The sequence below is a fragment of the Artemia sp. Qi Xiang Cuo genome, chromosome 3 (assembly GCF_049724085.1).
Source record: "Artemia sp. Qi Xiang Cuo chromosome 3, ASM4972408v1, whole genome shotgun sequence".
In the NCBI taxonomy this organism is placed as follows: Eukaryota; Metazoa; Arthropoda; class Branchiopoda; order Anostraca; family Artemiidae; genus Artemia; species Artemia sp. Qi Xiang Cuo.
The window spans coordinates 7,683,212-7,710,777 of record NC_142796.1 but is presented as its reverse complement, the minus strand read 5'-3'; the positions used below and the strand labels follow the sequence as shown (position 1 = coordinate 7,710,777).

Sequence of the window (27,566 nt, the reverse complement as noted above, 5' to 3'; positions counted from 1 at the left end):
TTGTTTCCTATATCTGGATCATAACAGTCGCACCGAGCATGCACTTGACCAAAACAACAACAAATAAATCGAACTTGGAAAAAGAGGTCATCGACCGATTACGCAATCATTCTCCCTGAGGATTCCATGCCCATATAAGGAGCCCCGGTGGGATCAATAGGGGCATTTCTACTATAGTATTTTAACAAAACTTGAATTCATTTACATTAAGAAAATTTCTACCTATTGGTTTTCAAAACAGAGAAGGGGTATTCAATTTTTAAGCCTAGTAAAATCAAAATCTTTAAACATTTGCATTAAAAGCTGACAAAATAAAATACAAAAAAAAATGCTCCACTGGTTTTCTAGCTACAGAGCAACTCTAAACAGCAATTTTACCCTATATTTCCTAGGGAGAACCTTATTTTTACCAATTTTATCTTATTTTACAAATTTTACTTACCGGGTTTTTATTTCATGGGAATTTTACAATAGTACCAAAAAGTGTCATTTAAAATTGTCTTCGCGAAAGGTGTGGTCTACTATTTTTTCCTCGGAAACTTTAGCATTCCATGAAATTCTGAGGGGGGGACAGTTAGTATTGACTTTGTAACAAGATAGAAATTAATACGGCGAGGAGGTAGGCTAACCTATGAACTAAAAATTACCAATTTAATCAAATATATAAATAAAATCTTAGAAACCAATCTTTAAAGTAAACAACCTGGTTATCAACGTCTAACCGAAGTTTAAGAAATGATAAAAGAGCTGTCAGTACTATATTTGTTTCTTGAAGTGAAAGGATGGAAAATCGCGTTGTCATTAAAGAAAAAAGCTTCTTTTTTAACGGACAGCGCATTTTCTTCAGCGGTACATGGCCATTTGACAGCAAAGGCGATTATTTTGGAAACAACCGGTTCAAACACACACGAGATGAGCTTATTGAGGAGTTAGATGGCCTACAAACTGCTGGCGGGAACTTGGTTCTTATTGATGTCCATCAGTCTTCCAAATTTACACCCCTTTTTAACGAGGATAATTATGTCACGGACACGGACAAGGACAACACATTACCAAGCGATCTAAGAAAATACCTTGACGAAGCTAAAAGACGCAACATCTTTGTGCACCTTCTGCTAACTTCTTTTGCTTTTAAAGAGAATACACTACTTACAAATGCCCTCTACCCAGACAAGGTCCAAAGCTATATTGATAATTGCTTGATACCCATTGTCAAAGAGCTTTCTGGACATCCAGCATTGCTAGCCTACTGTGTATATAACGAGCCTGAGTTTAACATGGACATTCATGGAATAAGAGAGGGTCCATTTAAGGTAGATTTTCTTGGGTCCAGTTGGTTCACAATCCATGTGGCAGACATAAAAGGAGGTGGAGGATATAGAGGTCATGCCCAATATCCAAATGAAGGTAAGGAAGCATAGCTTGTATTCTCTAGGGCCGTGATTCCCAACTTGGGGGGTAGGTACCACCGGTGGGGCATGACAAAACCCATAAGAATGGGATCGCATTCACATGCATTTAAAAAGCAAAAAAGATATGTGATACTGCTGCAATGACATCATATATTGTGTAATATCTGTTGTCTTAAGACATTATCTTTAATTAGCATAGAATATGTATAGAAGACGAACCGTAAAAAGATACCAAGCTAATGACCAATTAAGCTTCCTTCAACTCAATATACGTAAAATTTTGAGTAACAAAATTTGGTTTTCATGAGGGGTCATCAGGACTTTAGAAATACCTATGGCCCAAAATTGTTTGGGAACCACTACTCTAGGGTTACCACAAAATATCCAGGAACATGGGGTTGGGTTGGATGGTTTAACATTAAAAGATCGATATTAAAACTTAGTGCAACCAAAAGTGCAGTGTCTCCCGACTTCATTAAAAAGTACACATTTTCAAAAAATTCTGTAATTAATTAATCTGCAATATCGAAAGAGTTGCAACTGAAATTTACCAGTAAGTTTTTAATTATCTATATTTTATGTCTCCAAAAATTATTAAAAGCATGTCCGCACAAAGCAGGCCTATGTTTGCTTGGAAAAACCTTGGAACGTCAAATAGGCTAGTTAACTTCAAGCTTTTAAGCCTACTAGTAATAGAATTCAATTTTACTTACCCTCTCCTACAGATGCCTGAAAGATCAGGTATGCACTAGTCTCGCGCCAAGCCAAATCACCAGACGCTAGATGGCGTCGGTGGCTTGTCATTTTCTAACCCTAGCACCAGTTTCCACTCTTAAAAGTATCCTGTACTATTAGTGCAGGATATTAATCGAAAAATAAGAGGGAAGGGGGTTCTCAAATCGCGATGCCAAGTAGCTAAAGTTAGGCAGTAAGGGTTTCTAGACATGACAATCCTAATAGTTGAGCATTTGATTCACCATCTTTTTGGGAAATCATAGTTTTTGCCTAGATGAAACACCCGACTAACACAATTTATTCGTTCGTGATGAAATTTTTGATATTTACTTTCAAAGTTTTCTAAAGATTACTAATTTGGTTCATAGTAAAAAAAAAGAGCACAAATATATGCTCAGAATCGAGAAAAGGAAGGGCTTTAAATCCCTACACTTTACTTTTCTCAATTTTAAACGGCACCCACTAGACACTTTTTCCCAAATCTTAATTTCTACATTTTACTTCCTATGGGTCACGTATTCTTTACCAGGTTGCAGTTACCACCACAACCATTGAGAATCAGAATTGGCCACTATCATACATTTATAAGCGCATTTGAGCCATAATTTTGCTACAATATTTTGTATACAATGTATCTATTTCTTTTCCAGGTTGCAATCTTCAAGTCATTTTAAGGTACATCAACATGCTTGCTGACGCAATTCATCAGACAGATCCAGGAGCTCTTGTTAGTGTAATTCCACGGTCAGCCGTTACTATCAACAGGAACGAAGAAAAATACAAGAATACAAAAGATATATATGCCGATGAATTATTACTAAAAGCAGGAGGACGTGAAAAGGGATATTTAGATTTCTTGGCTCCCAAAGAAAAACCATGGGGACCAAAAGATGACCCCAGTTCGTACAACTTGCCAATCAACTTGATCAACAATCACGCTGGTGACTTTCATAATCCGAAGCCACTTATGATTGGCTATTTCGCTCCAGTAAATATGCCTCCTGGAGTTGAGCCCTTGACCTTGTTTGAAACTGCGTATAAAAATGGATATCATGGGATTGCGGTTACGGATGGCCGTGACCCTGCCAAAAAAGGCAGAGAACGAGCACAAGATTTGATGAGAAGGTTCAAAATGTGCAAGAATTATGATAAAAAAGACGGCGTTATTGAAGTTAAAATTTGTGAATAAGTGTGTATGGTTTGGTTGTGTTCCAGACATGACTTTGGGTTACACCCGCATAACCTCATTTAACTCGCATTAGATTTTGAACAAATCAAATTTGCAACGTGTTGGCTGAACGAGGCACACACTCAGATTTTTTTTTCAGGAGGGAGGAGGACTATAATAAATTCATTACCTGTATAAGAAATTTCAAGAGATTCAGAAAACTCAGGCTTGGGGGGGGGGGAGACCTTCCAGTGTTTGTTCCTAGGCTGAACATTTTAGAGCTGTTGGTAATTTCTGGTAACAGATAGAAACTATGCCATAGCAATTTTAAAGTACATAAATATATATATATATATATATATATATATATATATATATATATATATATATATATATATATATATATTACTTAAAATAAATACATTACTTAAACTAAGATTTGCATATCCATCTTTCTCCTAAGCAATATATTGAATCAACCTGTTTTTCTTATTTTATTTTTAATATCATCAAATATGTCTTTCCATGCATGATGGTAGTTTAAACACTCAGGTGTGTTTAAAACATCCATTTTTTTTTGTCGTATGTTCTGAACAACTTCCCCCAGAAAAGTGGATCCACATAATTTCGACTGCGAAACTTTCTTCATTCCAAGAATTGTTGGGTCTTGGGACATTGGAGACAGAGTAAAGAATAGAGACTTGATGCGCTTTAGCTTTACTATTTGTTTTTTTCTTCAATTCCGAAAATCCCTTTTTGAAAATCAGTGTCTAACTCCGGGTTCCATGTCTGCCTGCAAAATTTGCAGGCAGACATGCGCACTAGAAATGTATCGCTATGTATAGAATAGATGGTGTAATAGATGTGTAATTTCTAGAATAGATGGTAGAATAGATGGTGTAATTTCTATTTAGAATAGAAATGTATAGATGGTGTAATTCAAAGCTCAAATTAAGATAATTAACTCCCTAGTTAATCTTATGATCGGTTATTTGTCAGTCATCTGGATCGAGAAAATTACTCAGAGTAGTGCAGAGTAAGTCTGGAGCATTGTGTGTGTAAGCAAGGGCGTAGGCAGCATTTGGCAGCATATTGTCTAGGGGGGGGGGGGCAGTCGATAGTGTGATGGAGTTTTATCAACTGGTTTTTCCAAACCATCTGCTTTTTCAGCCATATCTAATGCAAATTTGAAGGTCTAGGTGGGGCAGCGGCCCCCCCCCTACGCTCATGTTTATAAGATTTGTGTAGAATTAATTACTATTCTAAGCTTAGTGTAAATTCAATGGCAACATTGAGTATAATAAAATTATGTCCATATTCCTTGTAAATATAATATTTCAGAGGTAAGAGTAGCCGTGCATATCTGAGGTACAAGAAAATCCTAGTTAATATAGCAAAAAAATTTGGCCAGCTGGATTATAGAAAACTTCTACTGAAGAACAGAGAAAGTTACACAGAAAATTGAACAGAGGAAATTGTTCTATAAATTCTTTTATTTGAAGCTTTAATTCTGCGAATTCCCTACATTTTATCTAAGTAAAATGATCTAGCTTCCAAGGATAAGTTTTTAGAAATCAAGAAACTTTGAAAACTGATAGAACTTCATATTATCTCTTTGACAATCCAAGAAAAATTTCCGAAAATATCATACATTTTTTGGAAATAATACTGGAAATCCTGATTATTTTTTATTATTTTATTATTATAATAAAACAGTAAATTTTAGAAATTAAGGAACTTTGAAAACTGATTGAACTTCACATTATCTCTTTGACAATCCAATTGAAATTTCTGCAAATATCATACATTTTTTGGAAATAATACTGGAAATCCTTATTCCGAAAAAAAAACCAATTTTTTTATTGTTACAAAAACTTTTGATTTTGACGTTTATTATACTTTAGACTTTTAATACTATGAAAAGTAAGCAAGAAGACATGTACTCTTTTATATCTGGATATGAGCCTGTACGTTATGAAATAAAAGTTTACACAATAAACTGTTTCCCAGACGTTATTTGACCGCAGGGAATAGTACACAGTCTTACCACAGGTAAAAACGAAAACAATGGGAATACAGAGTCTGATAATAGCTTCACACACACAAAGCTTATTTCAGAAGTTTTCTAAATACACGTTGACCTTAAAAATAGTAGCTTACAATAATCATAACGAATCTACAAGCGTGATAAAAATTTATTACCCGGGAGATACAGTTGCATGCGTTGTTGCGCAAGCGTGACCCATGGGTTACTGTTGCTGCAATACCCCACGCGGCCTTAGCACCAGAAGTCTAGTTATTATTGGCATTATTATTTTGGCACCCATATATATAATATTTAATTATTTTAATAATTGTAAACATATATTGTCTTAAGATCGTCCTAATATACATAAAACATAACTATGTATAAGAACTAAAAATATAATATATAAGAATAAAAATATAATAAAATAAAAATCAAATAATATTAATATAAAATACAAATATTTAATATAAATACAAAATAAAAATAAATAAATATATAATATATGCATAATAACTGTAAAAATAACCAAAAAAAATATCTACTATTCAATTTTTTTACGATGATCTGCTTAAATTCTCATTTTATTTAATTTGTGTTTTCAATTCTAGTCTGTTAGCTAAAAACCACAGTATCTTGACTACAAAATACTGATTACCCATGAGATATAGTTGCATGCGCTGTGACCCGTGGGTTACTGTTGCTGCATCACCCCACGGGGCCTTAGCACCCGAAGTCTAGTTATTATTGGCGCACATTTATATAATATTCAACTATTTTAATAATTAGAAAGAGAGAGAGAGATAATTTATTATTCACCTTAAGTAGGCTACATTTTAAAATCACAATACTCTTATTCTCCCTCGAAAGGCTCCATGGCCAGGGATAGAAGGGGGAGCAAAAACATACAATATTGCAAAAAAAAAGTTGTAAAAAACAACAACCAAAACAAAGACGAAAAGATCAATCTCCAAACAACATATAAGATTAAAAAGAGACCATATCTGAGGCCTGGGAGTCAAAGCGCAAAGAGAACCATATAATATAAACACTCAGGGGACAATCAATCAATCAATTTATTCGGCCAATTAATTTACGACAAAAACGCTTCAACATAGAATCCCCCGTAAGGTTCTATGGCCAGGAAAAAAAAAGGGGGAAAACAGAAATGGCACAAATACTAAAAAAAGGGAGAAGAAAAGCATTTTCAATATAATGCATTTCAACCTTTCACAGACTCAGCACACACACACTCAAAATAAAGAACAAAAAAAAATATTTAAAAGACCCAAACAAAAAGCGATCCTAAGAGAAATCAAGTCATATTTTTTACATCTATGGACATCAAGTCCATAGAGGTAAAAAAAAATATTCTGCTTGATTCTTAACTCAATATTCCTTAAGATTATCCTAATATACTTAAAAAATAACTCCCATATAACTTTGCTGGCTCTAATAAATTGGTGATATTATCATCATGTCTTTACTATTCAAATATTTTAAGATGGTCTCAAATCCTCATTTTATTTAATTTGTGTCTTCAATTCTAATCTATTAAGTAGAAACAAATATTATCTTTGTACCATCAAATTCTACTAAAATTAACTATCAAAGAATTTTAAGCAGTCAATATGTTTCAATGTTAGATAATATTTATGAAAAACCAGAGGAAAAAGATTATCTCTTGAATACACAACTTTTATCTAAAACATGAACAAAAATAAAACTGGTGTTTAGTATTGAGCTGTATTTCTAATATTAAAGAAATGAACGAAAGAGTTGTTATCAAAAATAAAAAGTTTTTTTACAACGGGCAACAAGTATTCTTTTGCGGGTCCTGGCCGTTTGATAACAGGGGTAATTACTTTGGGAACGATCGCTTCAAACACACAAGAGATGAACTTGTTGAAGAACTGGATGGTATACAGAGTGCTGGTGGAAACTTAGTCATCATCGATGTTCACAAACTTGCGAAAATCACACCAGTTTTTGATGAGCACAATTATGTCGTTGGCACAGACAAAGAAAAAACACTGCCAAGTGATTTGAGGAAATATCTTGATGAAGCAAAAGAGCGAAATATTTTTGTACATATTCTCTTATCAACATTTGCGTTTAAAGAAAACAGATTGACAATGAACGCTCTCTACCCTGACAAGGTACAAAGTTACATCGACAACTGCCTGATACCCATTGTAAAAGAGCTTTCAGGACACCCAGCCTTGCTGGCTTATTGCGTATTTGGTGAGCCAGAGTTTAACATGGACATTCATGGAATAAGAGAGGGTCCTTTTAAAGTGGATTTTCTTGGATTGAATTGGTTTACAATTCATGTGGCAGATGTTAAAGGCGTTGGAGTATACAGAGGCCATGTGCAGTACCCTAACGAAGGTTAGTTTTTCTTCTGCTTCGTTATTACTTATATTAACATAAGTAGTGTTAGCAGGGGGACAGTGGGGGAGCAGGGCCACTTGTAGATTTTTTGTCCCCACCTCCCACCCTAAATTTTGAGCCTTGTCCGGGAAGTTTTTCGATCATTTCAAAGAATACTCGGACCTTTCCAGTTGTATGTAGACCAGTAGCGGATCCAGGGGGGCAGGGGGGGACCCCCGGACCACAAGGTTTTTCTGGCGCCCTCATTCCATGTTTTTGCTGTCGTGTTTTTTACTCTTTTTTTTTAGAATAAATTTGTCAGTTTGGTCAATTATTGGCATTCTTGCCACATTAGGTCCACCCCCCCCCCCCAAGATTTTGCTCATTGGCGCCCATGTCACATTGGGCCTCCCCCAAGGTTTTGCTCCATATCCACCACTGATATACACCACCGCTAAAGATCGTTGATATCGGTAATGCATGGACCACTTCCGTTGTACATAAATACCAAATATTTAACCTATTTATCATCTCATGGCCACTCTCAGTTGGAAAAAAATTCCTAATTTTTTAGGGAGAGCTAAAGAGGGATTTTAAGTAAAAAAATCTATGTTTGTATCCAGCCCTATTTTAATAGGAACCCGTATGACTTCTTTAGTGTCGTCGCCATGAAACAAAAATCTTTGTGTAAAGTTGATTGAGTAAGTTTTTAAAATCTAAAATCTAACAAAAATTAGATAAAGAAAAACAGCGCTTTTCTGATGAAAGTAATGGGCAAAAATGAAACTAAAAATAAACAAAGTTATTGCTTCGTAGTTTACGGAACCTATAGCTACAATTTTAGTTCAAGTAAACTGACTCATAAGATTTCTCTAAATTTGTAGAATTTTGAAAAGCTAGTGCTTTAGTAAAAACTGATCGTTTTGTGAGATCGTTTTGTGACTTGTAATATTTCTCTAAATTTGTAGAATTTTGAAAATCTAGTGCTTTAGTAAAAACTGATCGTTTTATTCTTGATTTTTTGTGAGAATTAAAATTTTGAGATATATTTTGGGGTGTTATGCACTCCATTTTTTGGGTGTTATGCAAAATACATTTTTCCTAGAAAAACTTAATAGCAGAGTCTTCACTTATGTAGGTATCTACTAGACAAAGAAGGTTCATAATACAAAACAGACTCCAACGAGCAATGGACAGGTAGTACAGGGTTGCCAACTCTTTAGTACATGAATGTGTCCCCTGAGTGTCTAGAAATGTGTCATTTTTAACAAAAACGTGTCCATCCTGAAATCTCAAAAACATTGACTATTTTTTTATTTTACTAGTTGTATTATTGACCAAAAGACGCTTTAAACGTCTTTAAAAGCAGCCAGTTAACAGAAAATATAATGAAAACGAAAAAAATCCATTTGAATCATTCGTACAAAATGACTTTGTGCGAAAGCAGGAAACTCATATGAACATGTAAATCCCTTAATTTGGAAAAAATCGATTACTTATGACATCTCCGGCAAAACCTGGATGCTAGAAAAAAAAAGAGGAAAAGCCCAATTTTGCTGGAAAATGACTTCTTTTGTTTTTACCAAGATATATATCCATAAAAGAGGTCAAGGAATTGCGATCTCTAGACAACATGGTGCAAACACGTATCGCGCGCAATCTGGTGCACACAATTCGTAAAAGTGGGCAACCCTTCGAAGCACGAAAGGGGCCATGAATACTCAGAATTGAAGAAAAGAATGTACAGGCTTCTCTAAAAACACATAATCGGTAATATGTATATATATATATATATATATGTATGTATATATATATATATATATATATATATATATATATATATATATATATATATATATATATATATATATATATATATATATATATATATATATATATATATATATATATATATATATATATATATATATATATATGTATATATATGTATATATATATATATATATATATATATATATATATATATATATATATATATATATATATATATATATACATAATCGGTTTCGTTTAAATTGATTCTCATTGTCGCTTTTTTCTAACCGCAGACAGTGTGAGCCTCTTCTTGATGACATGGCGTCACCATAGGTTCGATATAACCACCCTAGGAAAAATACCAATTTTTCCATAAAGTTGTGACTCATTTAGGTTGTTTTTGTGGCCAGAAATGTCAATCTGCCAGTTTTAGGGGAGGAAAACCATGCAGTCGATTTTGAGGCCGGTCCCTGGCACAAAAGTTAAGTTTTTTAAGCCTAGCCCCGATAACAGCAACAGGAACCAGAAAAAAATAGACGAGATCTGGTCTGCATTTTTTGTCTAAGGTTCCTGAGGTGTCAAATCCTCAAGACCCTTAAACCCTTATTACAACAATTAAGGCAGAGTTTTGAGTCTATCTTATCTCAGAATACTTCTATGAAGTTTCATCATATTTTTCATTTTTGCCAACAAAACATTAGCAGTAAAAGCGGTAAATGACACTAAAAAGTACAGTCAAATATGTTTTTTCTAGGATATACTTTTGAAGTCATTCTAAGGTACATCAAATGCTTGCTGACACTCTTCACAAAACAAATTTAAGGGCTCTTGCCATTGTTATAACCCCACTAACAGCGACAGTAAACAGAAACACACACAAAAGCAAGACGAGGTTCCTAAGGTGTAAAGTCCGTAAGATCCTTAAAACTCTTATTACAACAACTAAGGCAGATTTTTAAGTCTGTCTTATCTCAGAATACTTCTGTAAAGTTTTGTCATATTTTAATTTTTTGTTTACAGAAAATTATCAATAAAAGCAGTAAATGACAGTAAAAAGTATAGTCAAATATTTATTTTCCAGGATACACTCTTGAAGTCATTCTAAGGTATATCAACATGCTCGCTGACGCTATTCACAGAACCGATCCAGGGGCTCTTGTCAGTGTCCTAGCCCGATCAGCAGCAACGGTGAACAGAAATACAGAAAAACACAAAAATACAAAGGATATCTACTCTGATGAACTACTACTCAAGGCAGGAGGACGTGAAAAGGGATATTTAGATTTCCTAGCAATTCGAGAGAAACCTTGGGGGCCAAAAGACAGTCCAGAGTCGTATTATTTGCCAATAAATTTGAAAAATAATCACGCTGATGATTTTAAATATCCAAAGCCGATTATGTTCAGCTATTTTATGCCCTTGAATTTACCACCTGGGGAGGATCCGTCAAGTTTGCTAGACTTTGCTTACAAAAACGGCTATTGCGGCATAGCTGTTCTGGATGTTCGTGATGCCGAGAAGAAGGATAGACAAGTGGCAGAGAGTCTGATAAAGAGATTCACTGAAGGAAAGGTTTATGACAAAAAAGAAGGAATAATAAAAGTGAATATAGGGGGATAAATGTCTATTGCAGGTTCAATTATTGCTGCCAGATTGGGCTAAATTACGCCAACTGGGCCAGCCATTTGAGTACTAATTTTTTGCTAGAAAAATTTGCTAGAAAGAATTCAAATATCATTTATTGCCAGATGAGTTATGGAAAACACTAATAGCAGAAATAAAAATTGCGCTAACCCTTCGGCAGGAACTGGTTTAATACGGCAGCAATGTTTTCGGGAGGTGATTTAATAAAAACGATTGGAAATTTATGAAAAACATTTCTTTGTTATTTATTGCAAGTTTGGTAAGTTGTCTTGCTACAGATTTAAGGATGACAGGGGCGGATCTAGAGGAAAATCTTGGGGTGGGGGGGGGCAATGTGACAAGGGTGTCAATAAGAAAAATCTTGGAGGGGGTAATGTGACTATAGCACCAATAATTGACCAATTTGACAAATTTAGTTTTAAAACAGAGTGAAAAACGGAAAAAAAATGAGGACGCCAGAATTTTTTTTTTTTTGGGGGGGGGTCCACCTCCTGGATCCGCCAGTGAAGGATTGTTCCATTTACTGGTTAGATTTTAGATTTATATCTGTGATAAAGCTCAACGAATTATAAGCTATTATATAAAATTATACGTTGTACTTAAATTTAAAGAAGGAAAAGACTTTTACAAGAAATAAAAAAAGGAAAAGGGAATATAGAAAAAAGCAAAAGGAGGGATAAATATTTTTAAGAGGTTTCAACAGATTTTGCTAAGTTACACCAAGTGAACCAGCAATTTGGTTACGAAAATTTTAAACGCCAGCATTATTCAACTGTGAAGTTTTGTTTAAACTCTGGCGTATTTCTGTAGATTTTGATTGCAAAATAAAAATTGCCAAAGCCTTTCTAGCAGGATTTTGCTAAATGTGAACTATGGACTTTGTCTGAATACCGAGAAAACCCAACTTGGACAGTTAATTCTTACTTGCCACAACGCTTGATTGAGATTTAATTACAGCTTTTACAAGACCAATCATGATACAATCAAAACTGCAGTTACAAAAGCAGCACTGTTGCTCCGCAATGACTTATTTCCTCCAATTTCTCTAACAAAAAAAAACTAAATTTTTGCGCTTTTTCACTAATTAAATAAATGAAGACTTTATAAATTAAAAATGGAAGTGATAAAAAAAAGGTAAACAAACACTTAAACTGAACATGAATCCTTTTTTTTAATAAAAAAAAGAAAAAAGCTAATTTTTTTTTTAGAAATTACTATTAAACTCATCAGTTACCTTTAGTTCAGCGTACCAAAAAAACCTACGAGATAAAATATTTTATTATTAACTTCCATCAAGGCCATATGCAGGGGGACGGTGGAACTAAGTTAGAACCCCCCCCCCCTTCAGAATTTTCACACAACTCGGGAAAAAGCATTAAAAATGCATATAAACAAATTTGGTGCATTTTGTAAAGTTTTTTTTTCGCAAATCCCCACCTCCAACCAAAATACTGAACATGGCCTTGACTTCCGTAATCAATAAAAAACTTCCAGGGTCATTCAGCAGTAAATAAATCAAACCAACTAATTGAACTAATTAAATGAATTAAAACACAATTGAACTAATTAAAAGACAATAATTGAACAAGTTGAAATTGATATACCGAAAGTAAGCATAAATTGATATACCGAAAGTAAGGAATTACTCAATCACATATAAAAAATGAATCACCGCAGGGACACATCCAGGGAGGCCTTGGGACACTCCCTAAAGATAAATAAAATTTATTTTTCATAAAATGCAAGAAACAAATTTTACTGAGAGCGGCATTGCCACACTTATTTCTGTTTTTTTCAGTCTGGGTTTACCGTAATTTTTTTTCGGTTTTATATCCTATATAAGCGCCAGAACACAAAAAAATCATCTAGAAATGTCCACTGGTCCTTAACTCGACATTGCATACCAAATATTTTTTATGGCGGGGGGGGGGGGGAGGAGGAGGTCCCCAAAAAAATCCTAGGTATGTGCATGGCTCATCCTATTTCATAGTCAAAACAGAGAAAGTGTTTTAGTCACTTTTTTATTTAGTCACTATTAATCTCATCAGTAGCCTCGGTAAATTTTCTAATTAACTCACTAATGAGAATGCTAAGAAATAGACATATGTTTAGAGTCAGAAGTTCATCCTGAATCTAAATATCAATTCATTTGCGTCAGAAATGAACTTTACTCCCTCAATGAGCAAATATATACTCTGATTTGTATATATGCGCTGAATTCTCCGAAAGTCACTCATTTCTTCAAACTGATTTAACAGTGTGTCAAAATAATGGAAAATTCGTTGCATATACACAATTCAGGGTATATATGTGTACATTAGGGGGGGGGGGGATTAAAATTCATATCCTATGCAAATGAGTATTATATTTGAATTGAGGGTGAAATTCTGATTCTAAAGGTATGTTTATTTCTCAGCTATCTCATTAGTGAGTTAATCGAAAAAGGTACTTTCCAATTATATGGACCTTTCTAAAAAGTCAAGTTTGGTTAATGTTAATGAAATAAAATAGGATGAATATATAATAGTTTGTAAACAAATTTGGGCTATATATTAGCATATTAGGGGGGGGGGGTAAAGTAGTGCATATATTAAGTACGTAACCTAACCTAACCGGGCCTTTCTATATCCTGCTCACCTAACCAGAGACAGATACCCGGTTATAATAGTTTATTAACAAAATTAGAAGAATTATATGTTACAATCACAGTTTATATAATTACCCAGTAAGTTTACCGCAGATGATTTCTGGCTCTTCATTCTCGGTGCGAACAAAAAGCTCCTCCCACTTATTTCTTCACTTATTGGTTGAGCCGGCCAAGTGGTTTTGTCAGTACTTGTTCCGTAGGTGATTATTCTTTGTCTACCCGTGAAAAGATCTAATGCCGCTTATGTTTATATCTGCAAAAACGTTCTCTGGATCACTCGCCCCTCGGTCCGGGTTTTTATAATGCGTGAGATAGGGAAAGATCATAATGGATAATTATATAAACTGTGGTTACAATTATGCGCCCAGAACGGTTTTAGTACCGGGTCGGTATCTGTCTCTCCCGTTTGACTGTAGCATATCCCGTTTGACTTCTTTAGCAGTAGATGTAAAGGCCCATATAATTGGAAAGTACCTCGAAAAATTTACCATAGCCTCTATTTAAGCGATTAAAAAAAAGAAACAACTTACTCTCAGCTTACATTCCGTAGTAAAAAAAAAAAAATCCAAAATTGTTGTGTTATTCAGTGATTAGACAAACCAAATCGACAACTGAATAAGTTACAACTCAAATTGATTTAGCAAAGGTAAGAAATTACTCAACCGGATATAGGAGCGGCTTTAACTAGCATCAACGTTTTGTACTTCATAAATAGTAGGACAATAAATAATTTCTTTTTAGTACTTCCTTTATTATGCACCAATTAAAACAAAACAATAGTTTTGTTCAAGTCGTTACTTCCGCATAAACGCCTTATGACAATTTTAATTTACTAAAATGAAGAGACAAATGGTAATTTTTCTGTCTGTTATCTTTTAAACTAATGTAAATGTTTAAGAAAACAATAGGCTATTTATCATAGGTTCTTATCTTTTTCTTCTTATTTGTAAGAGGGGGGAGGTCTCAGTTATTGTTTTATGCTTTTCTTCACCTATTTTTCCTTTATATATATTTTTTCTTTAAATAATCTTTCTTTATTTATACTTAATTTTGCTTTGCTTAAAGTTTGTGCCTTAACTTCTTGATTTTAGTTAGAATACAATATTTGGAGTTTTAGTTACTATTGGCACGGATCAATCTTTACTTAAGATGTATAAGAACGCGCCAGTGGTGGGTCCAGGGGGATACCCCCCCCCCTTAGCGTAGTCTAAAGTTGTGTAATCGACTTAATTAACCCAAGTTTGCATTAATTAAACTTGCTCCTAACGCAAGTTTATAGGATCAACCTATTCTGTGCCCCTCCCCTAAAATTTTTTTTATCGGATCAACCTATTTTGCGCCCCTCCCCCCTAAAGAAATCCTGGATCCGCCCCTGGAACGCGCTGCTTGATTTCAATTGTTTCAAGGCGCTAGAATATTAGTTAATTATTGCTAAAATATACAATGATTTAAGGATACCTAAAGAGTAAAGTAAAGGATATTTAATAAATTTAGAAAAAATTTGCCATTTTAGTTGATATTAGAGGCTACAATATATACAGTATTCCAATATTTTTCCAACCCGATTATTTACCCTTCACCAAATATTATAACTGATTTTCTGCGAGCCCTCTCCCGATTTTCTAGAACTATTGGCTAGATACGATCACCCTTGGGAAAAAGAACACCGACAAATAAACATAAATTTGTTATCTTTCTTCTTGGAAAAAATATAAAATTCCACATAGGTAGGACCTTGAAATCTCCACAGTAGGGGTCTGATATGCAGAGTCTAATGTTGTGATTTTCGACAAGATCAATTGGCTTCTTGGCGATGTTTCCACCCTCTTGATGATCAGGCAAATTTCTTCAGGCTCGTAACGTTTGATGGGTAACAAAATCAACACGAAAAGTAAATTTGTTATATGTTAATTTTTAAAAAAAATTCTTTTTTTAAAGTTTCAGCTACTATTGGCCAGAGTCGCTCCTTACTCATAGTTGGTTACCACGAACTGCTTGATTCTATATCATATATTCTACACGTATTTTGGAATATTCCCAAATCCCTTTTTATGTTTATTTATCTTATTTTCCCCTTGGCTGCTCAATTTTACATTTGGGAAATATTTTCCAGGTAAAATTTTTTACGGGGGGAATCTGGAGATTTTCAGGGGGAGGGGGGCAGAAACCATAATAATAAGATAGTATATAATAAGATATAATAAAATAATATAAAAATATAAATACCTGATAGTGTCTAAGAGAGCGAGCCTATCTTCGGGCATAGATTCCCTTTTAACAAGTCGGAGGCCAGAATGACTGACTCCTAGGAGCTGAACATCTGAACTCTGACGGCCACCCTAAGGTAAAGAAAGCTTGTATAAGATCAAGCAGACAAAAGGGCATAACTCGCATGAAAAGCCCTATTTTTCTTAAAACAGTGAATATCAATTTTATAAAACAGAAAATTAATGTAAGTTTAAGGCAAAAGAAACTTAAAGGGTAAGTTTTTTACCGAAGAATTTTTTTTCAAAAGATAAGAATGCAATTCCCCCCCCCTTAGTTGGCCCCTCCAGTAAATAAGGACTAAACAAAATAAACAATAATCGCAATTTTAATAAACCATAATTTCTACATAAGTAACTGTTATCAAGGTAAAATAAACATAAATAAATGGTATGGTATAAACCATAAATTGAATAGTACATTTGGAGAATAAACAGGGAGAATTTTATATGGAAGCTTTTTCTATATCAACTATAAAGTCTTCTCAGTAGTCATTTATCGTGACGTTCTTAGTCATCATTGTTTTCAATTGTTCTTAATTATTCATTAATTTCTATAAAATTAATCTTTAATGACCAACTATTTGTTTCCACTCCTTTTAATAACCTTTGACATAAGGGAGTGCCAATTCACGGAAATGTAGGATGGAGCAAGAATCTTCGTAGTTTTTTTTTCGTCAAGATACTAAAAAAAAGCGATTTTTCAAAATCTGGGGGGGGGGGAGTTCAAGGGAAGTTTTGTTTAAAAAGGCACCAAAAAAGAACTTTTCAAAATCTCCCAGCCACCCTTTCAGTTGGTACCCCTGTCAACATATCTATTTGTCTTTGGTTCATAATATCTATTCTTTTTTTTTTGGAAAAGATTGACTTTTCATTTTTTTTAGAAAATTAAAATCTTTGAAACCGTAAATCAGAGGCAACGCTGTAGCGTTGCCTATAGTAAAGGCCATACGGCTCCAATGTTTTATTATTATTTTTTTTTTCCAGAGGCACTTCATATGGAAGGGGTCGTCGTAGAAGCTTCAAAGCGGGCTCATTCGATTGGAAATCGAGAGTTCTAGTGCCCCTTTTAATAGTCGAAATTCATTGGAGTGCAACTAGCCCCCCCCCCCACGCCCATCATTTCCCCAAACCCATCCCACCAAAGTTTTGAGATATCCATTTTGTTCCGCGTAGTTGATTTCCACCTAGAAAATATGTTTTTGAGGAGGACACTCCCCCATAGCCATCAGGGCAAGGGTAGTAAGTTATGCCCTGGGGGCATATAAGGTATACAGGGCATACATACAGGGCATATAAGGGCATACAGAAGGCATTGTCGTAGAAACTTCAAAACAGTCTCATTCGATTGGAAATTAAAGGGCTAGTGCCCTTTTTAATAGTCGAAAGTGATTGGAGTGCAAATAGCTCCCCCCCCCCCGACGCCCATCATTTCCCCAAACACATCCAATCAAAATTTTGAGATAGCCATTTTGTTCAGCATAGTTGATTTCCAGATAGAAAATATGTTTTTGAGGAGGACACTCCCCCATAACCTTCAGGGCAAGGGTTTTAAGATATGACCTGGGGGCATATAAGGATTTTATAGAAGGAGTTGTTGTAGAAACTTCAAAAAAAGCTCATTCAATTGGAAATTCAAAGGGATAGTGCCCTTTTCAATAGTTGGAAGTGATTGGAGGGCAACTAGCCCCCCCCCACGCCCCTCAATACCCCCAACACATCCAATCAAAAATTTGAGATAGCCATTTTGTTGAGCGTCGTTGATTTCCAGATAGAAAATATTTTTTTGAGGCGAACACTCCCCCACAACCTTCAGGGCAAGGGTTTTAAGATATGACCTGGGGGCATATAAGGATATTATAGAAGGCGTTGTCGTAGAAACTTCAAAAAAGGCTCATTCGATTGAAAATTCAAAGGAACAGTGCCCTTTTTAATAGTCGAAAGTGATTGGAGGGCAACTAGCCCCCCCCCCCACGCCCATCATTCCCCCAAACACATGCAATCCAAATTTTTAGATAGCTATTTTGTTCAGCGTAGTTGATTTCCAGATAGAAAATATATATTTTTGAGGGAGGACAATCCCCCACAACCCTCAGGGCAAGGTTTGTAAGTTATGCCCTGGGGGCATGTAAGTTTTTTATAGAAGACGGTGTCATAGAAACTTCAAAAAAGGCTCATTCGATTGGAAATTCAAAGGGCTAGTGCCCTTTTTAATAGTCAAAAGTGATTTGAGGGCAACTAACCCCCCTCTCACACTCACATTTTCCCCAAACATATGCAATCAAAATTTTGAGACAGAGCTATTTTATTTAACGTACTTTAAGTTCTGGAAATTAAGTATTTGAGGATGACAACTCCCCCACAGCCCTAAGGGCAAGAGTTGTAATTTAAGAATCCTCCGAATCCTTCCTATTATTTTTTATGGAAGGGATGCTCGTATAAACTTTGGAGAGGTTTTTGACTGAAAATTGAAAGTTCTTGTTCACTTTTTAAGAGTCAAAAGAGATTGGAGGGTGACTAGCCCCCCCCCCCTCCTCCACGCCCTAAATGCATCAGTTAAAAATTTTGAGATAGACATTTTGTTAAAATAGTTCAAAGTTCTGATAACAAAAAACTCCCGTGTCGACACAGCCCACCAGGGCCCGGGGGTAGGCGTTGTAAGTTATGCCCTAGGGAATAAATTATCTTGAATATTTTTTATTGTTCGAGAAGGTGTTCGGTTTGAGAAGAACAAATAGTACAGCTATTAGAAATATCTAATTATAAGGTTAAAATACATACTATTGAGAACATATAGAATTTACTTGTCACCCAATATCCTTATAATTTGAATTCTAAACAGTCGTGATCCCTTTGTGTACGCAAGTGAAATAGTCTAAACTCCCCTAGTGGAGCTATTTTTTTAATTTATTCGTTTGTGGCAATCTCTTTCCATATGTTACGCATGTTATGTGTTGTTCATATATAAGGCTATCTATGAAAGAAGAAATCGTAGAGACTTTGAAAAAAGCCACATTCAGATTCAATTGAAAGTTCTTAATCCATTTTTTAATTTCAAGAATCATCTGACCGTAAGTACCCCCTCACCCATGCCATAAAAACTTGAAACTTTTTGAAATCAAAAACTAACAAAAATTAATATAAAAAAACCTTCAGAAAATATTGTTTTTCAATGAATTGTAATTTACTTTTTAAACTTATGCTATTTTGAAATAATCGCTTGTAAAATAACAAAAACAAAACGACCAGAAATTACTATCAAAGAATAAATGAAACCCAACATAAACAGAAATTAAATAAATAATCATAGCGAAAAACAAACAACAAGTAATAATATAAATGAATAAATATATCTTAAAACGAGTAATGCTTAGATTGATTATGAAAATCAAGCTTAAAACGAAAACAAATATTTTGCTATTAAAGTATAAATGGAACTTAAAACGAACAGAAATTAAATAACAATCAATGCGAAAAAACATACAATATATATTAATGTAAATGAATAAATAAATCTTAAAACGAGTGAAACTTAAATTGAATATGCAAATCAAGTTTGAGTCGAATAAAAATAACTACAAACAAGATTTTGGGTATTGTTTCCCTGCAGAAGCCTAAAACATGCTGCGTCACTGGGGCTTTACTGAAAACGAATTATATTACAAATGGTTTCTTTTGTACTTAATATTGAAAATAAATATTAAAATTACAGTAAAATTTTGAACTGATAAGATTTTAGCAATTAATATCATTATGCATCAAATATTCAGTTTAATTTATTAGTTTTTTTCAAGATTAGTCAAGACAAATAGTTTCACTACAAACAAAATTTGGATACTGCCCCCTTCTTTAACTGTAAAAACATAAAGCCTTCTGCGTCATTGGTGCTTCACTGAAAACGAATTACTCGTATATTACAAATTTATTATTTTCCAGTTCTTACAGCATTGAAAATGAAAATAAAATTACAGTGAAAAAAAAAATCTTGAACTGATGGATCTTTCAACAATTAATATCATTATATATCTAATATTCAATTTGATTTTGTTTATACTTTCCAAGACTGTTCAAGACTCATATAGTTTTGCCATTTTTTTAACTCTGCCATTTTTTCTAACTAATCGTGTTAGTTTTTTATGAAAACAGTCTATAGCTTCTAGGCATTTCTATTTGAGCGGAAAACTGCACCTTAAACTTTGCGGAACATACATTTTCTTGCATGAAACACCAAAATATAATAAAATGTCAAGATTCGGAATGTTCCACTACTCGCAAGCAAGTGCCATTGGTATTTTTGAATCCGCATGGTCAATTTAGGGGGTGGAGGGTAGGCTAATTCTCGTAGCAGCCCCATTCTGTCGTGGTACGATTCACACTTTTAACACCTGGCGTCAGGACTATCATATAATCTACAAAGCATACAACTACCCCAAATCAGTATCAATAAACAAATGAAACCCAAAACGAACAAATATTAAAATAAATATTAGAGTCAAACTCAAAACGAGCATAAATTACTATGAGTAGGGTTCAAAACCCCTATGCTTTCTAAAAGCCGGAAAATAATTTGTACTTTACTGAAAAAAAATTCAAATGAGTTTACTGAAAAAAAATGTACATTATCAATATAATCTACATATGCTGATATTTATTCCCTAAAATCTTAACTAATGAAAGAATTTTTTTCAGTAAAGCGCCAATGACGCAGTAGGTTTTAGGCTTCTGCAGTGAGCCGATACCCAAACTCTTGTTTGGAGTTATTTTTATTCGATTCAAACTTGATTTGCATATTCAATTTAAGTTTCAGTCGTTTTAAGATTTATTTATTCATTTACATTAATATATATTGTATGTTTGTTTATTTAATTTCTGTTCGGTTTAAGTTTCATTTATACTTTAATAGCAAATATTCGTTTTCGTTTTAAGCTTGGTTTTCATATTCAATCTAAGCATTACTCGCTTTAAGATCTATTTATTCATTTATATTATTACTTGTTGTATGTTTTTTTGCTATGATTGTTTATTTAATTTCTGTTCGTTTTGGGTTTTATTTATTCTTTAATGGTAATTTCTAGTCGTTTTGAGTTGGAATTTTAACAGGTATTTTTGTATGCTGATCTGAAGTTTAAAATGGCCTTTACTTTTCTTTGAAAAACTTATTTTTCAGAAAGTTTTTTTTTAATTACTCATGTAAAACAATGAGTTACAAAACATAACTAACTATACAATCTAACTAGAAAACTATTATTGTACATAACTGTAATACTAACTATGTAAAAACATAACTATAAAACTGAACGTCCCTGAGTTTTTATGGTCAAGTACAAAACCTTAGGTTACGTTAGGGCTTGAGGGCATAAAGACACTGTAGCTCAACGTAGTCTTGCGGCCGAGGACGTCACATAAAGACAGGTCAAAAAGTTTCAATTAGTGAAGTGAAAGCACCACAAATAGTACGATTACTACTACTAGTAACACATCGCAGCACCAAGCAGCCTCAGGCCAGCACAGCTACGCACGCTTCTCCTCCGCCTCAATCTCTGTCATTAAATTCCAATTTTCTTTAACTATTTTCTTGTGGCCTCCTCAGCCTCATTCTGGGTCCTCAACCCCATCTGGGTCCTCAACCCTCAACCCCTTTCGTTTTGCCGCAGATGGGCGGTCAAAAAGCAAGTTATATCCCTTGATCTACAAAACTTGGAATCGAAATCAGGTGAAAAACTGTTTTAGTTACTCTGCTATAATTTCCCCAAGGGGAGTTCCTCCTCAAGGTCAAGCTGTTTTGGAAATCTCGAAACCGTCAATTCGCGGAAATGCAGAGGGAGAGGCAACATGTATTTTTCAAAATCTAGGAGGGGGAGAAATCTTTTTTGATTTTTTCAATCAAACAGGAATTTTTTAGAAAGTAATTGTTAGAAGATCTTGACAGCGGGAGCATATTTAAATTGGTGTCAGTTTAAATCCCAAAACAAAGAATAGAAAAAGTTGTTAGAATAGAAACTGGCGCTAAGGCGAAATGAAAAAATCAAAGGGTCCATCCACCATTTAGCAGCTTTGATTCTGAATATATTTTCAGAACGATATCATTTATTTAAATGGCTTTCGTGGTTGTTGATAAGCAATCAAAAACTAAATGGAGCTCTCTTTTACAATCCTAGTCCTTAGACACTCTACTAAAGGCACTGGTAAAAAACGGCGCAAACGAATTTCTGAACTGGTTAGTTCTGCAACCGTACTGGCACTAGTTTATTCTTCTTCCTGGTGTTAACTGCTGAGGGGGATGCAGGGGTTGAAGATGTCGGTGCTTGGGACTATTAAGGAAACATGCCCCGAAACGCATTATCAGTAGGGAGCAGCGATCTCTAAGGGTTTCAATCTTCAAAGACTCGATATTTGACTTGTAATTAACAAATGTTTCTTCAAGAAGGATTTCAGAATCATCTTTTCTTGACTCCTTCCACATCATTAGTTAGGTATTAAATCAGAGTTGATCTTAAGGGCGGATGAGGGACACTTGCCCGGGCAAAGACATTTTCGGAGCACAAAATGTCAAATAAATAGTATAACGGTTATAATCATTTTGTAATTTTTGAAATTCTATTTTCACTAAAATATAGTAGAGGGTGCAGTTGGCAGTAAGTATAATCAAATTGAATCCAAATTATCATTTTCCACCATTCCTTGAGATTAAAAGTAAGTAGACCGATTATTTTGTGATATTTTGTATTTAAAGTTTGTTAATAAATGAAAATTTTGTGAAAATTGAGCCTAAAATTTTTTGGGAGATAGGGGAAGGGGGCTCTAATCAATTTTTGTCCCGGGCACAAGAGAGGCCAGAACTGCCTCTGTATTCAATATTATGAACCTGCAGCAACCCCACGGGACATAAATATTCTAACAGAGATCTATAGAATTTAAATATCTGTTTCCAGTTGATTAATTAAAAAAAACTTTTTCCACAAAATAAGTTTTTGAAAGAAAAGTAAAGAACCCCATTAAACAAAAATGAGCAAAAATAAAATAATCTACCAAGCGTGAAACTACCACAAATCAGCATCGATAAATAAATGAAACCCAAAACGAACAGAAATTACAATAAATAACTGAGTAAAACTCAAAACGAGCAGAAATTAACATAAGTTGGGCAAAAACCCTTATGCCTTCCCAAGGCCAGAAAATAATTTGCACTTTACTGAAAAATATACAAATGAATGTGCATTGTCAGTTTAATATACATATACTGATATTTAGTAATCAAAATGTTAATATTATTTGATTTATTAAAGTTATGAAAGTTAAAACATTAAAATTTTTTTCAGTAAAGTGCAAATTATGTTCTGGCCTTGGGAAGGCATAGGAGTTTTAAGCCCAACTTATGTTAATTTCTGCTTGTTTTGGGTTTAACTCGGTCATTTATTGTAATTTCTGTTCTTTTTGGGTTTCATTTATTTATCGATGCTGATTTGTGGTAGTTTCACGGTTGGTAGATTATTTTATTTTTGCTCATTTTGGGTTTAATGGGGTTCTTTACTTTTCTTTGAAATACTTATTTTGTGGAAATTTTTTTTAAATTAATTTCTGTTCGTTTTATATTGACATAGTCTTTTCAGGGAAAAAGAAAATAATTCTTTAAATCTTTTTGATTTTTTAAAACTTTATAGTTTGGCTTGCTATTTCTATGCTGGAGAAAAATTTTCAGCAATTTTTAACAACATATACCCTTTTAAATATTTGGACATAGATAGTAGTGTTTAATTTAGTTTCATATCTCCTCTAGTTGACCTGAAATAGAAAACTTGATACCATTCGCAGAAAAAATCTGTTTACTTTCTTGATAGCTTGGATACACTTACGCTATTTTGATTTGGTTAAATTTTAAGAGCAGATGTAGCCCCGAAAGTTTGAACATAATAACCTCAGCCGTTCTTGGGATACTGCTGATATGGCTTATTGGGAATTAGCATTAACATAGTGCATTTTGATTTAATCTAAAGGCAACATTTAGTTTTTAAACATAGTATGCAAATGGGAGCGTGGGCGTGGGAGAAGGACTAGATGCCCTCCAATTACTTTCGACTGTTAGCCCTTTCTATTTTCAATCGAATGAGCCCTTTTCAAAGTTCCCACGACAACTCCTTCGATACGAAGTGCCCTTTTCTAAACAAAAAAAAAATAATAATACATTGTACCCACATCAATGTTTACTATAAAAATGTCATGCCTTCCAATAACTTTCGATTGTTAAAAAGGGCACTGGGCCTTTCAATTTCCAATCAAATGAGCCGTTTTTGAGTTTCTACGACAAACTTTCCTATAAACACCTTATATACCCCAAAGGCATGCATTACAACCCTTGCCCTGAGGGCTGTGAGGGGGTTGTCATCCTCAAAGACCTAATTTCCAGAACTTTTAACTACGTTAAACAAAATGGTTATCTCAAAATTTTGATTGGACGTGTTTGGGAAAAATGGTGGGCGTGAGAGGGGCATTAGTTGCTCTCCAATCACTTTCAATTATTAAAAAAGGCACTAGCCCTTTTAATTTCCAATCGAATGAGCCCTTTTGAAGTTTCTACGACAACGCTTTCAATAAAAACTTTATATGCCCCCAGGGCAAAACTTACAACCCTTGCCCAGAGATCTGGGGGGCAGGTTTTTCATCCTTAAAGACGTAATTTTCAGAACTTTCAACTACTTCTAAGAAAATTGCTATCTCAAAATTTTGATTGGATGTGTTTGGGGAAATGGTGGGCGTGAGAGGAGGATTAGTTGCCCTCCAATCACTTCCGACTATTATAAGGGCACTAGATCTTTCAATTGCCAATCGAATGAGCCCCTTTTGGAGTTTCTACGACAACGCTTTCTATAGAAACCTTATATGCCCCAGAGCATTACTTACAACTCTTGACCTGAGGGCTGTGAGGAGGTTTACATGATTTTCGGACCTTTCAACTACGTTGAACAAAATGGCTATCTCAAAATTTTGATTGGATGTGTTTGGGTAAATGGTGGGCGTGAGAGGGAGGTTACTTGCCATCCAATCACTTTCGACTATTAAAAAGGGCACTAGACGATTCAACTTCCAATCGAATGATTCCTTTTTGAAGTTTCTACGACAACGCTTTCTATAATACAAAAAAACCTTATATACTCCAAGGGCATAACTTACAACCGCTCTTCTTAACTTACATCTGCTCTTAAAATTTAACCAAATCAAAATAGCATAAGTGTATCCAAGCTATCAAGAAAGTAAACAGATTTTTTCTGCGAGTGGTATCAAGTTTTCTATTTCAGGTCAACTAGAGGAGGTATGAAACTAAATTAGTGGGGGAGTGTCATCCTCAAAATTATAATTTCCAGACTTTTTAACTACGTCAAACAAAATGGCAATCTCAAAATTCCGATTAGATGTGTTTGGGGAAATGGTGGGTGTGAGAGGGGCGTTAGTTATCCTCCAATCACTTCCGACTATTAAAAAGGGCAAAAGGCCTTCTAATTCCAAATCGAATGAGCCTTTTTTCAAGTTTCTACAACATCATTATCTATAAAAATCTTGTATGCCCCCAGGGCATAACTTACAACCCTTGCCCCGAGGGCTCTGAGGGGTGGTTATCATCCACAAAAACCAAATTTCTAAAACTTTTAACTACGTTGAACAAAATTGCTATCTAAAAATTTGATTCGATGTGTTTGGGGAAAAGGTGGGCGTGGGAGGGGGGTTAGCTGCCCTTAAATAATTTTTGACTCTTGAAAAGGGCACAAGCCCTTTGAATTCCCAATCGAATGAGCCCTTTTCAAGTTTCTACGGCAAAGCTTTCAATAAAAATCTTATATGCCCCCCGGGCATAACTTACAACCCTTACCCTGAGGGCTGTGGAAGGAGTGTTATCCTCAAAGAGATAATTTCCGGACATTTCAACTACTTTGAATAAAATGGCTATCTCAAAATTTTGATTGGTTGTGCTTGGATAAATGATGGGCGTGGAAGGGGGGGGGGGTTAGTTGCCTGCCAATCACTTTTGACTATTAAAAAGGGCACTAGCCATTTCAATTTCCAATCAAATGAGCCCTTTTTGAAGTTTCTACGGCAACGATTTCTATAAAAAAAATTGTATATGCCTCCATGGCATAACTTACAACCCTTGCCCTGGGGGCTATGGGGGGATTTTCATCCTCAAAGACCTAATTTCCAGAACTTTCAACTATGCTAAACAAAATGGCTATCTCAAAATTCAGATTGGATGCGTTTGGAGAAAAAGTGGGCGTGAGAGGGGGGTTAGTTGCCCTCCAATCACTTTCGACTATTAAAAAGGGCACTAGTCCTTTCAATTTCAAATCATACGAGCCCTTGTTGAAGTTTCTACGACAACACTTTCTATAAAAACCTTATATGCCCCCAGGGTATATCTCACAACCCTTGCCCCGAGGGCTCTGGGGGAGTTTCCTCCTCAAAAACATAATTTCTATCTGCAAATCAACTACCCCCCCCCCTGTCTCTCAAAAAATTTTAGGCCGAATTTTAACAAAATTTTCGTCTATTAACACAATTTTGCCAACTGCACCCACTACTATATTTTAATAAAAAAATAAAAAAAGTACAAAATTATTATAACCGTTAGATTATTCATTTCAAAATTTGCGCCCCTAAAATTTCTGCATCCGGGGTCTCCTCTGCCGACCCACCCTAAGACCACCTTTCCATAGGCGCTATTTGCACATGTAATTGGTCAGCTTACGATTATTTAATTAATTATATTTCAATAATACCATTTTTAGGTTAATTAATTAATTAATCATAACTAATTAACTAATTACATTGAGCCTTAATTAATTCATGACAAAATCTTACCGAAACAGGATAAAGCCGACAGAAGTACAGGGGAAATTCTTTGGCTAGGTTCACGACATTTTTCTTGACAGACGTACTTATGTTTCCGTCATTCACATTTTCTGAGTTCACACCATAGCTCTCCAAGACCTGAATATAGAACACATTTGATTTAGTATATGATCAAGGCCGTACCCAGGTGGGGAAGGTAGGGACCCCTCTCCCCAGAAATTTTTGTCCAACTCGTAAAAAACGTAACAAAAATGATTATAAACACATATTTGATGCATTTTTTTTAAGTTTTTTTGTAACCCACGCCCCGACAAAAATTATTTTGTTCCCCCTCCCCCCCGAAAAAAATACTGGATACGGCCCTGTATATGATGTTTTAATCATTTTATATAAACTTCTGTCAATTTTTCAACGATTCCTATGTATAGTAAAAATTATAATTTTGCTTTATTTAAATTCAAAAGGTTCCATATAGAAAAATCTTCAGAACAAAGGAAAAATCTTGAATTTAATAATTTTATTTGGTAAATTTAATAACTTTAAAATATTAGACAAGTGAGGAACAAAAACCTTGCCTGTTTTTAATGGATTTAATAATTGTGGAAAACCGATAAAATATTAAAGAGTTTTTTTTTCACCATTCGGTAATAAGTGATATAAATACTCGGTAAGTTTTTTTTTT

General features: G+C 34.5%; 3 protein-coding genes across 3 annotated transcripts in view; 2 read left to right on the top strand and 1 right to left on the bottom strand.

Moving 5' to 3' along the window:
• Positions 1 to 27,566, bottom strand: part of LOC148953711 (unconventional myosin-XV-like) — a 548,203-nt gene that overhangs the window by 147,685 nt on the left and 372,952 nt on the right. Inside the window, exons 39-40 of the mRNA XM_089108456.1 lie at positions 26,894 to 27,022; positions 16,008 to 16,120 (exon numbers count right to left, since the gene is read on the bottom strand). Coding sequence (XP_088964582.1) covers positions 16,008 to 16,120; positions 26,894 to 27,022 — 242 coding nt within the window. The remainder of the gene's footprint in view (positions 1 to 16,007; positions 16,121 to 26,893; positions 27,023 to 27,566) is intronic.
• On the top strand, positions 783 to 3,683 carry LOC148953714 (mannan endo-1,4-beta-mannosidase-like). Its single transcript, XM_089108453.1, has 2 exons — positions 783 to 1,407; positions 2,798 to 3,683. Exons 1-2 carry the CDS (start codon positions 783 to 785, stop codon positions 3,334 to 3,336), a joined length of 1,164 nt encoding a protein of 387 aa, XP_088964579.1. The 3' UTR covers positions 3,337 to 3,683.
• On the top strand, positions 5,860 to 11,435 carry LOC148953713 (mannan endo-1,4-beta-mannosidase-like). The gene is made up of 2 exons (XM_089108454.1): positions 5,860 to 7,732; positions 10,572 to 11,435. The coding sequence occupies exons 1-2, from the start codon at positions 7,108 to 7,110 to the stop codon at positions 11,108 to 11,110; spliced, it is 1,164 nt and encodes a 387-aa protein (XP_088964580.1). The 5' UTR covers positions 5,860 to 7,107; the 3' UTR covers positions 11,111 to 11,435.

Coding starts and splice junctions, on each gene's coding strand:
- LOC148953714 (XM_089108453.1), top strand. CDS start 783: ATGGAAAATCGCGTTGTCATTAAAGAAAAAAGCTTCTTTTTTAACGGA. Junction 1,408..2,797: donor TGCCCAATATCCAAATGAAG/GTAAGGAAGCAT, acceptor TTTCTTTTCCAG/GTTGCAATCTTCAAGTCATT.
- LOC148953713 (XM_089108454.1), top strand. CDS start 7,108: ATGAACGAAAGAGTTGTTATCAAAAATAAAAAGTTTTTTTACAACGGG. Junction 7,733..10,571: donor TGTGCAGTACCCTAACGAAG/GTTAGTTTTTCT, acceptor TTTATTTTCCAG/GATACACTCTTGAAGTCATT.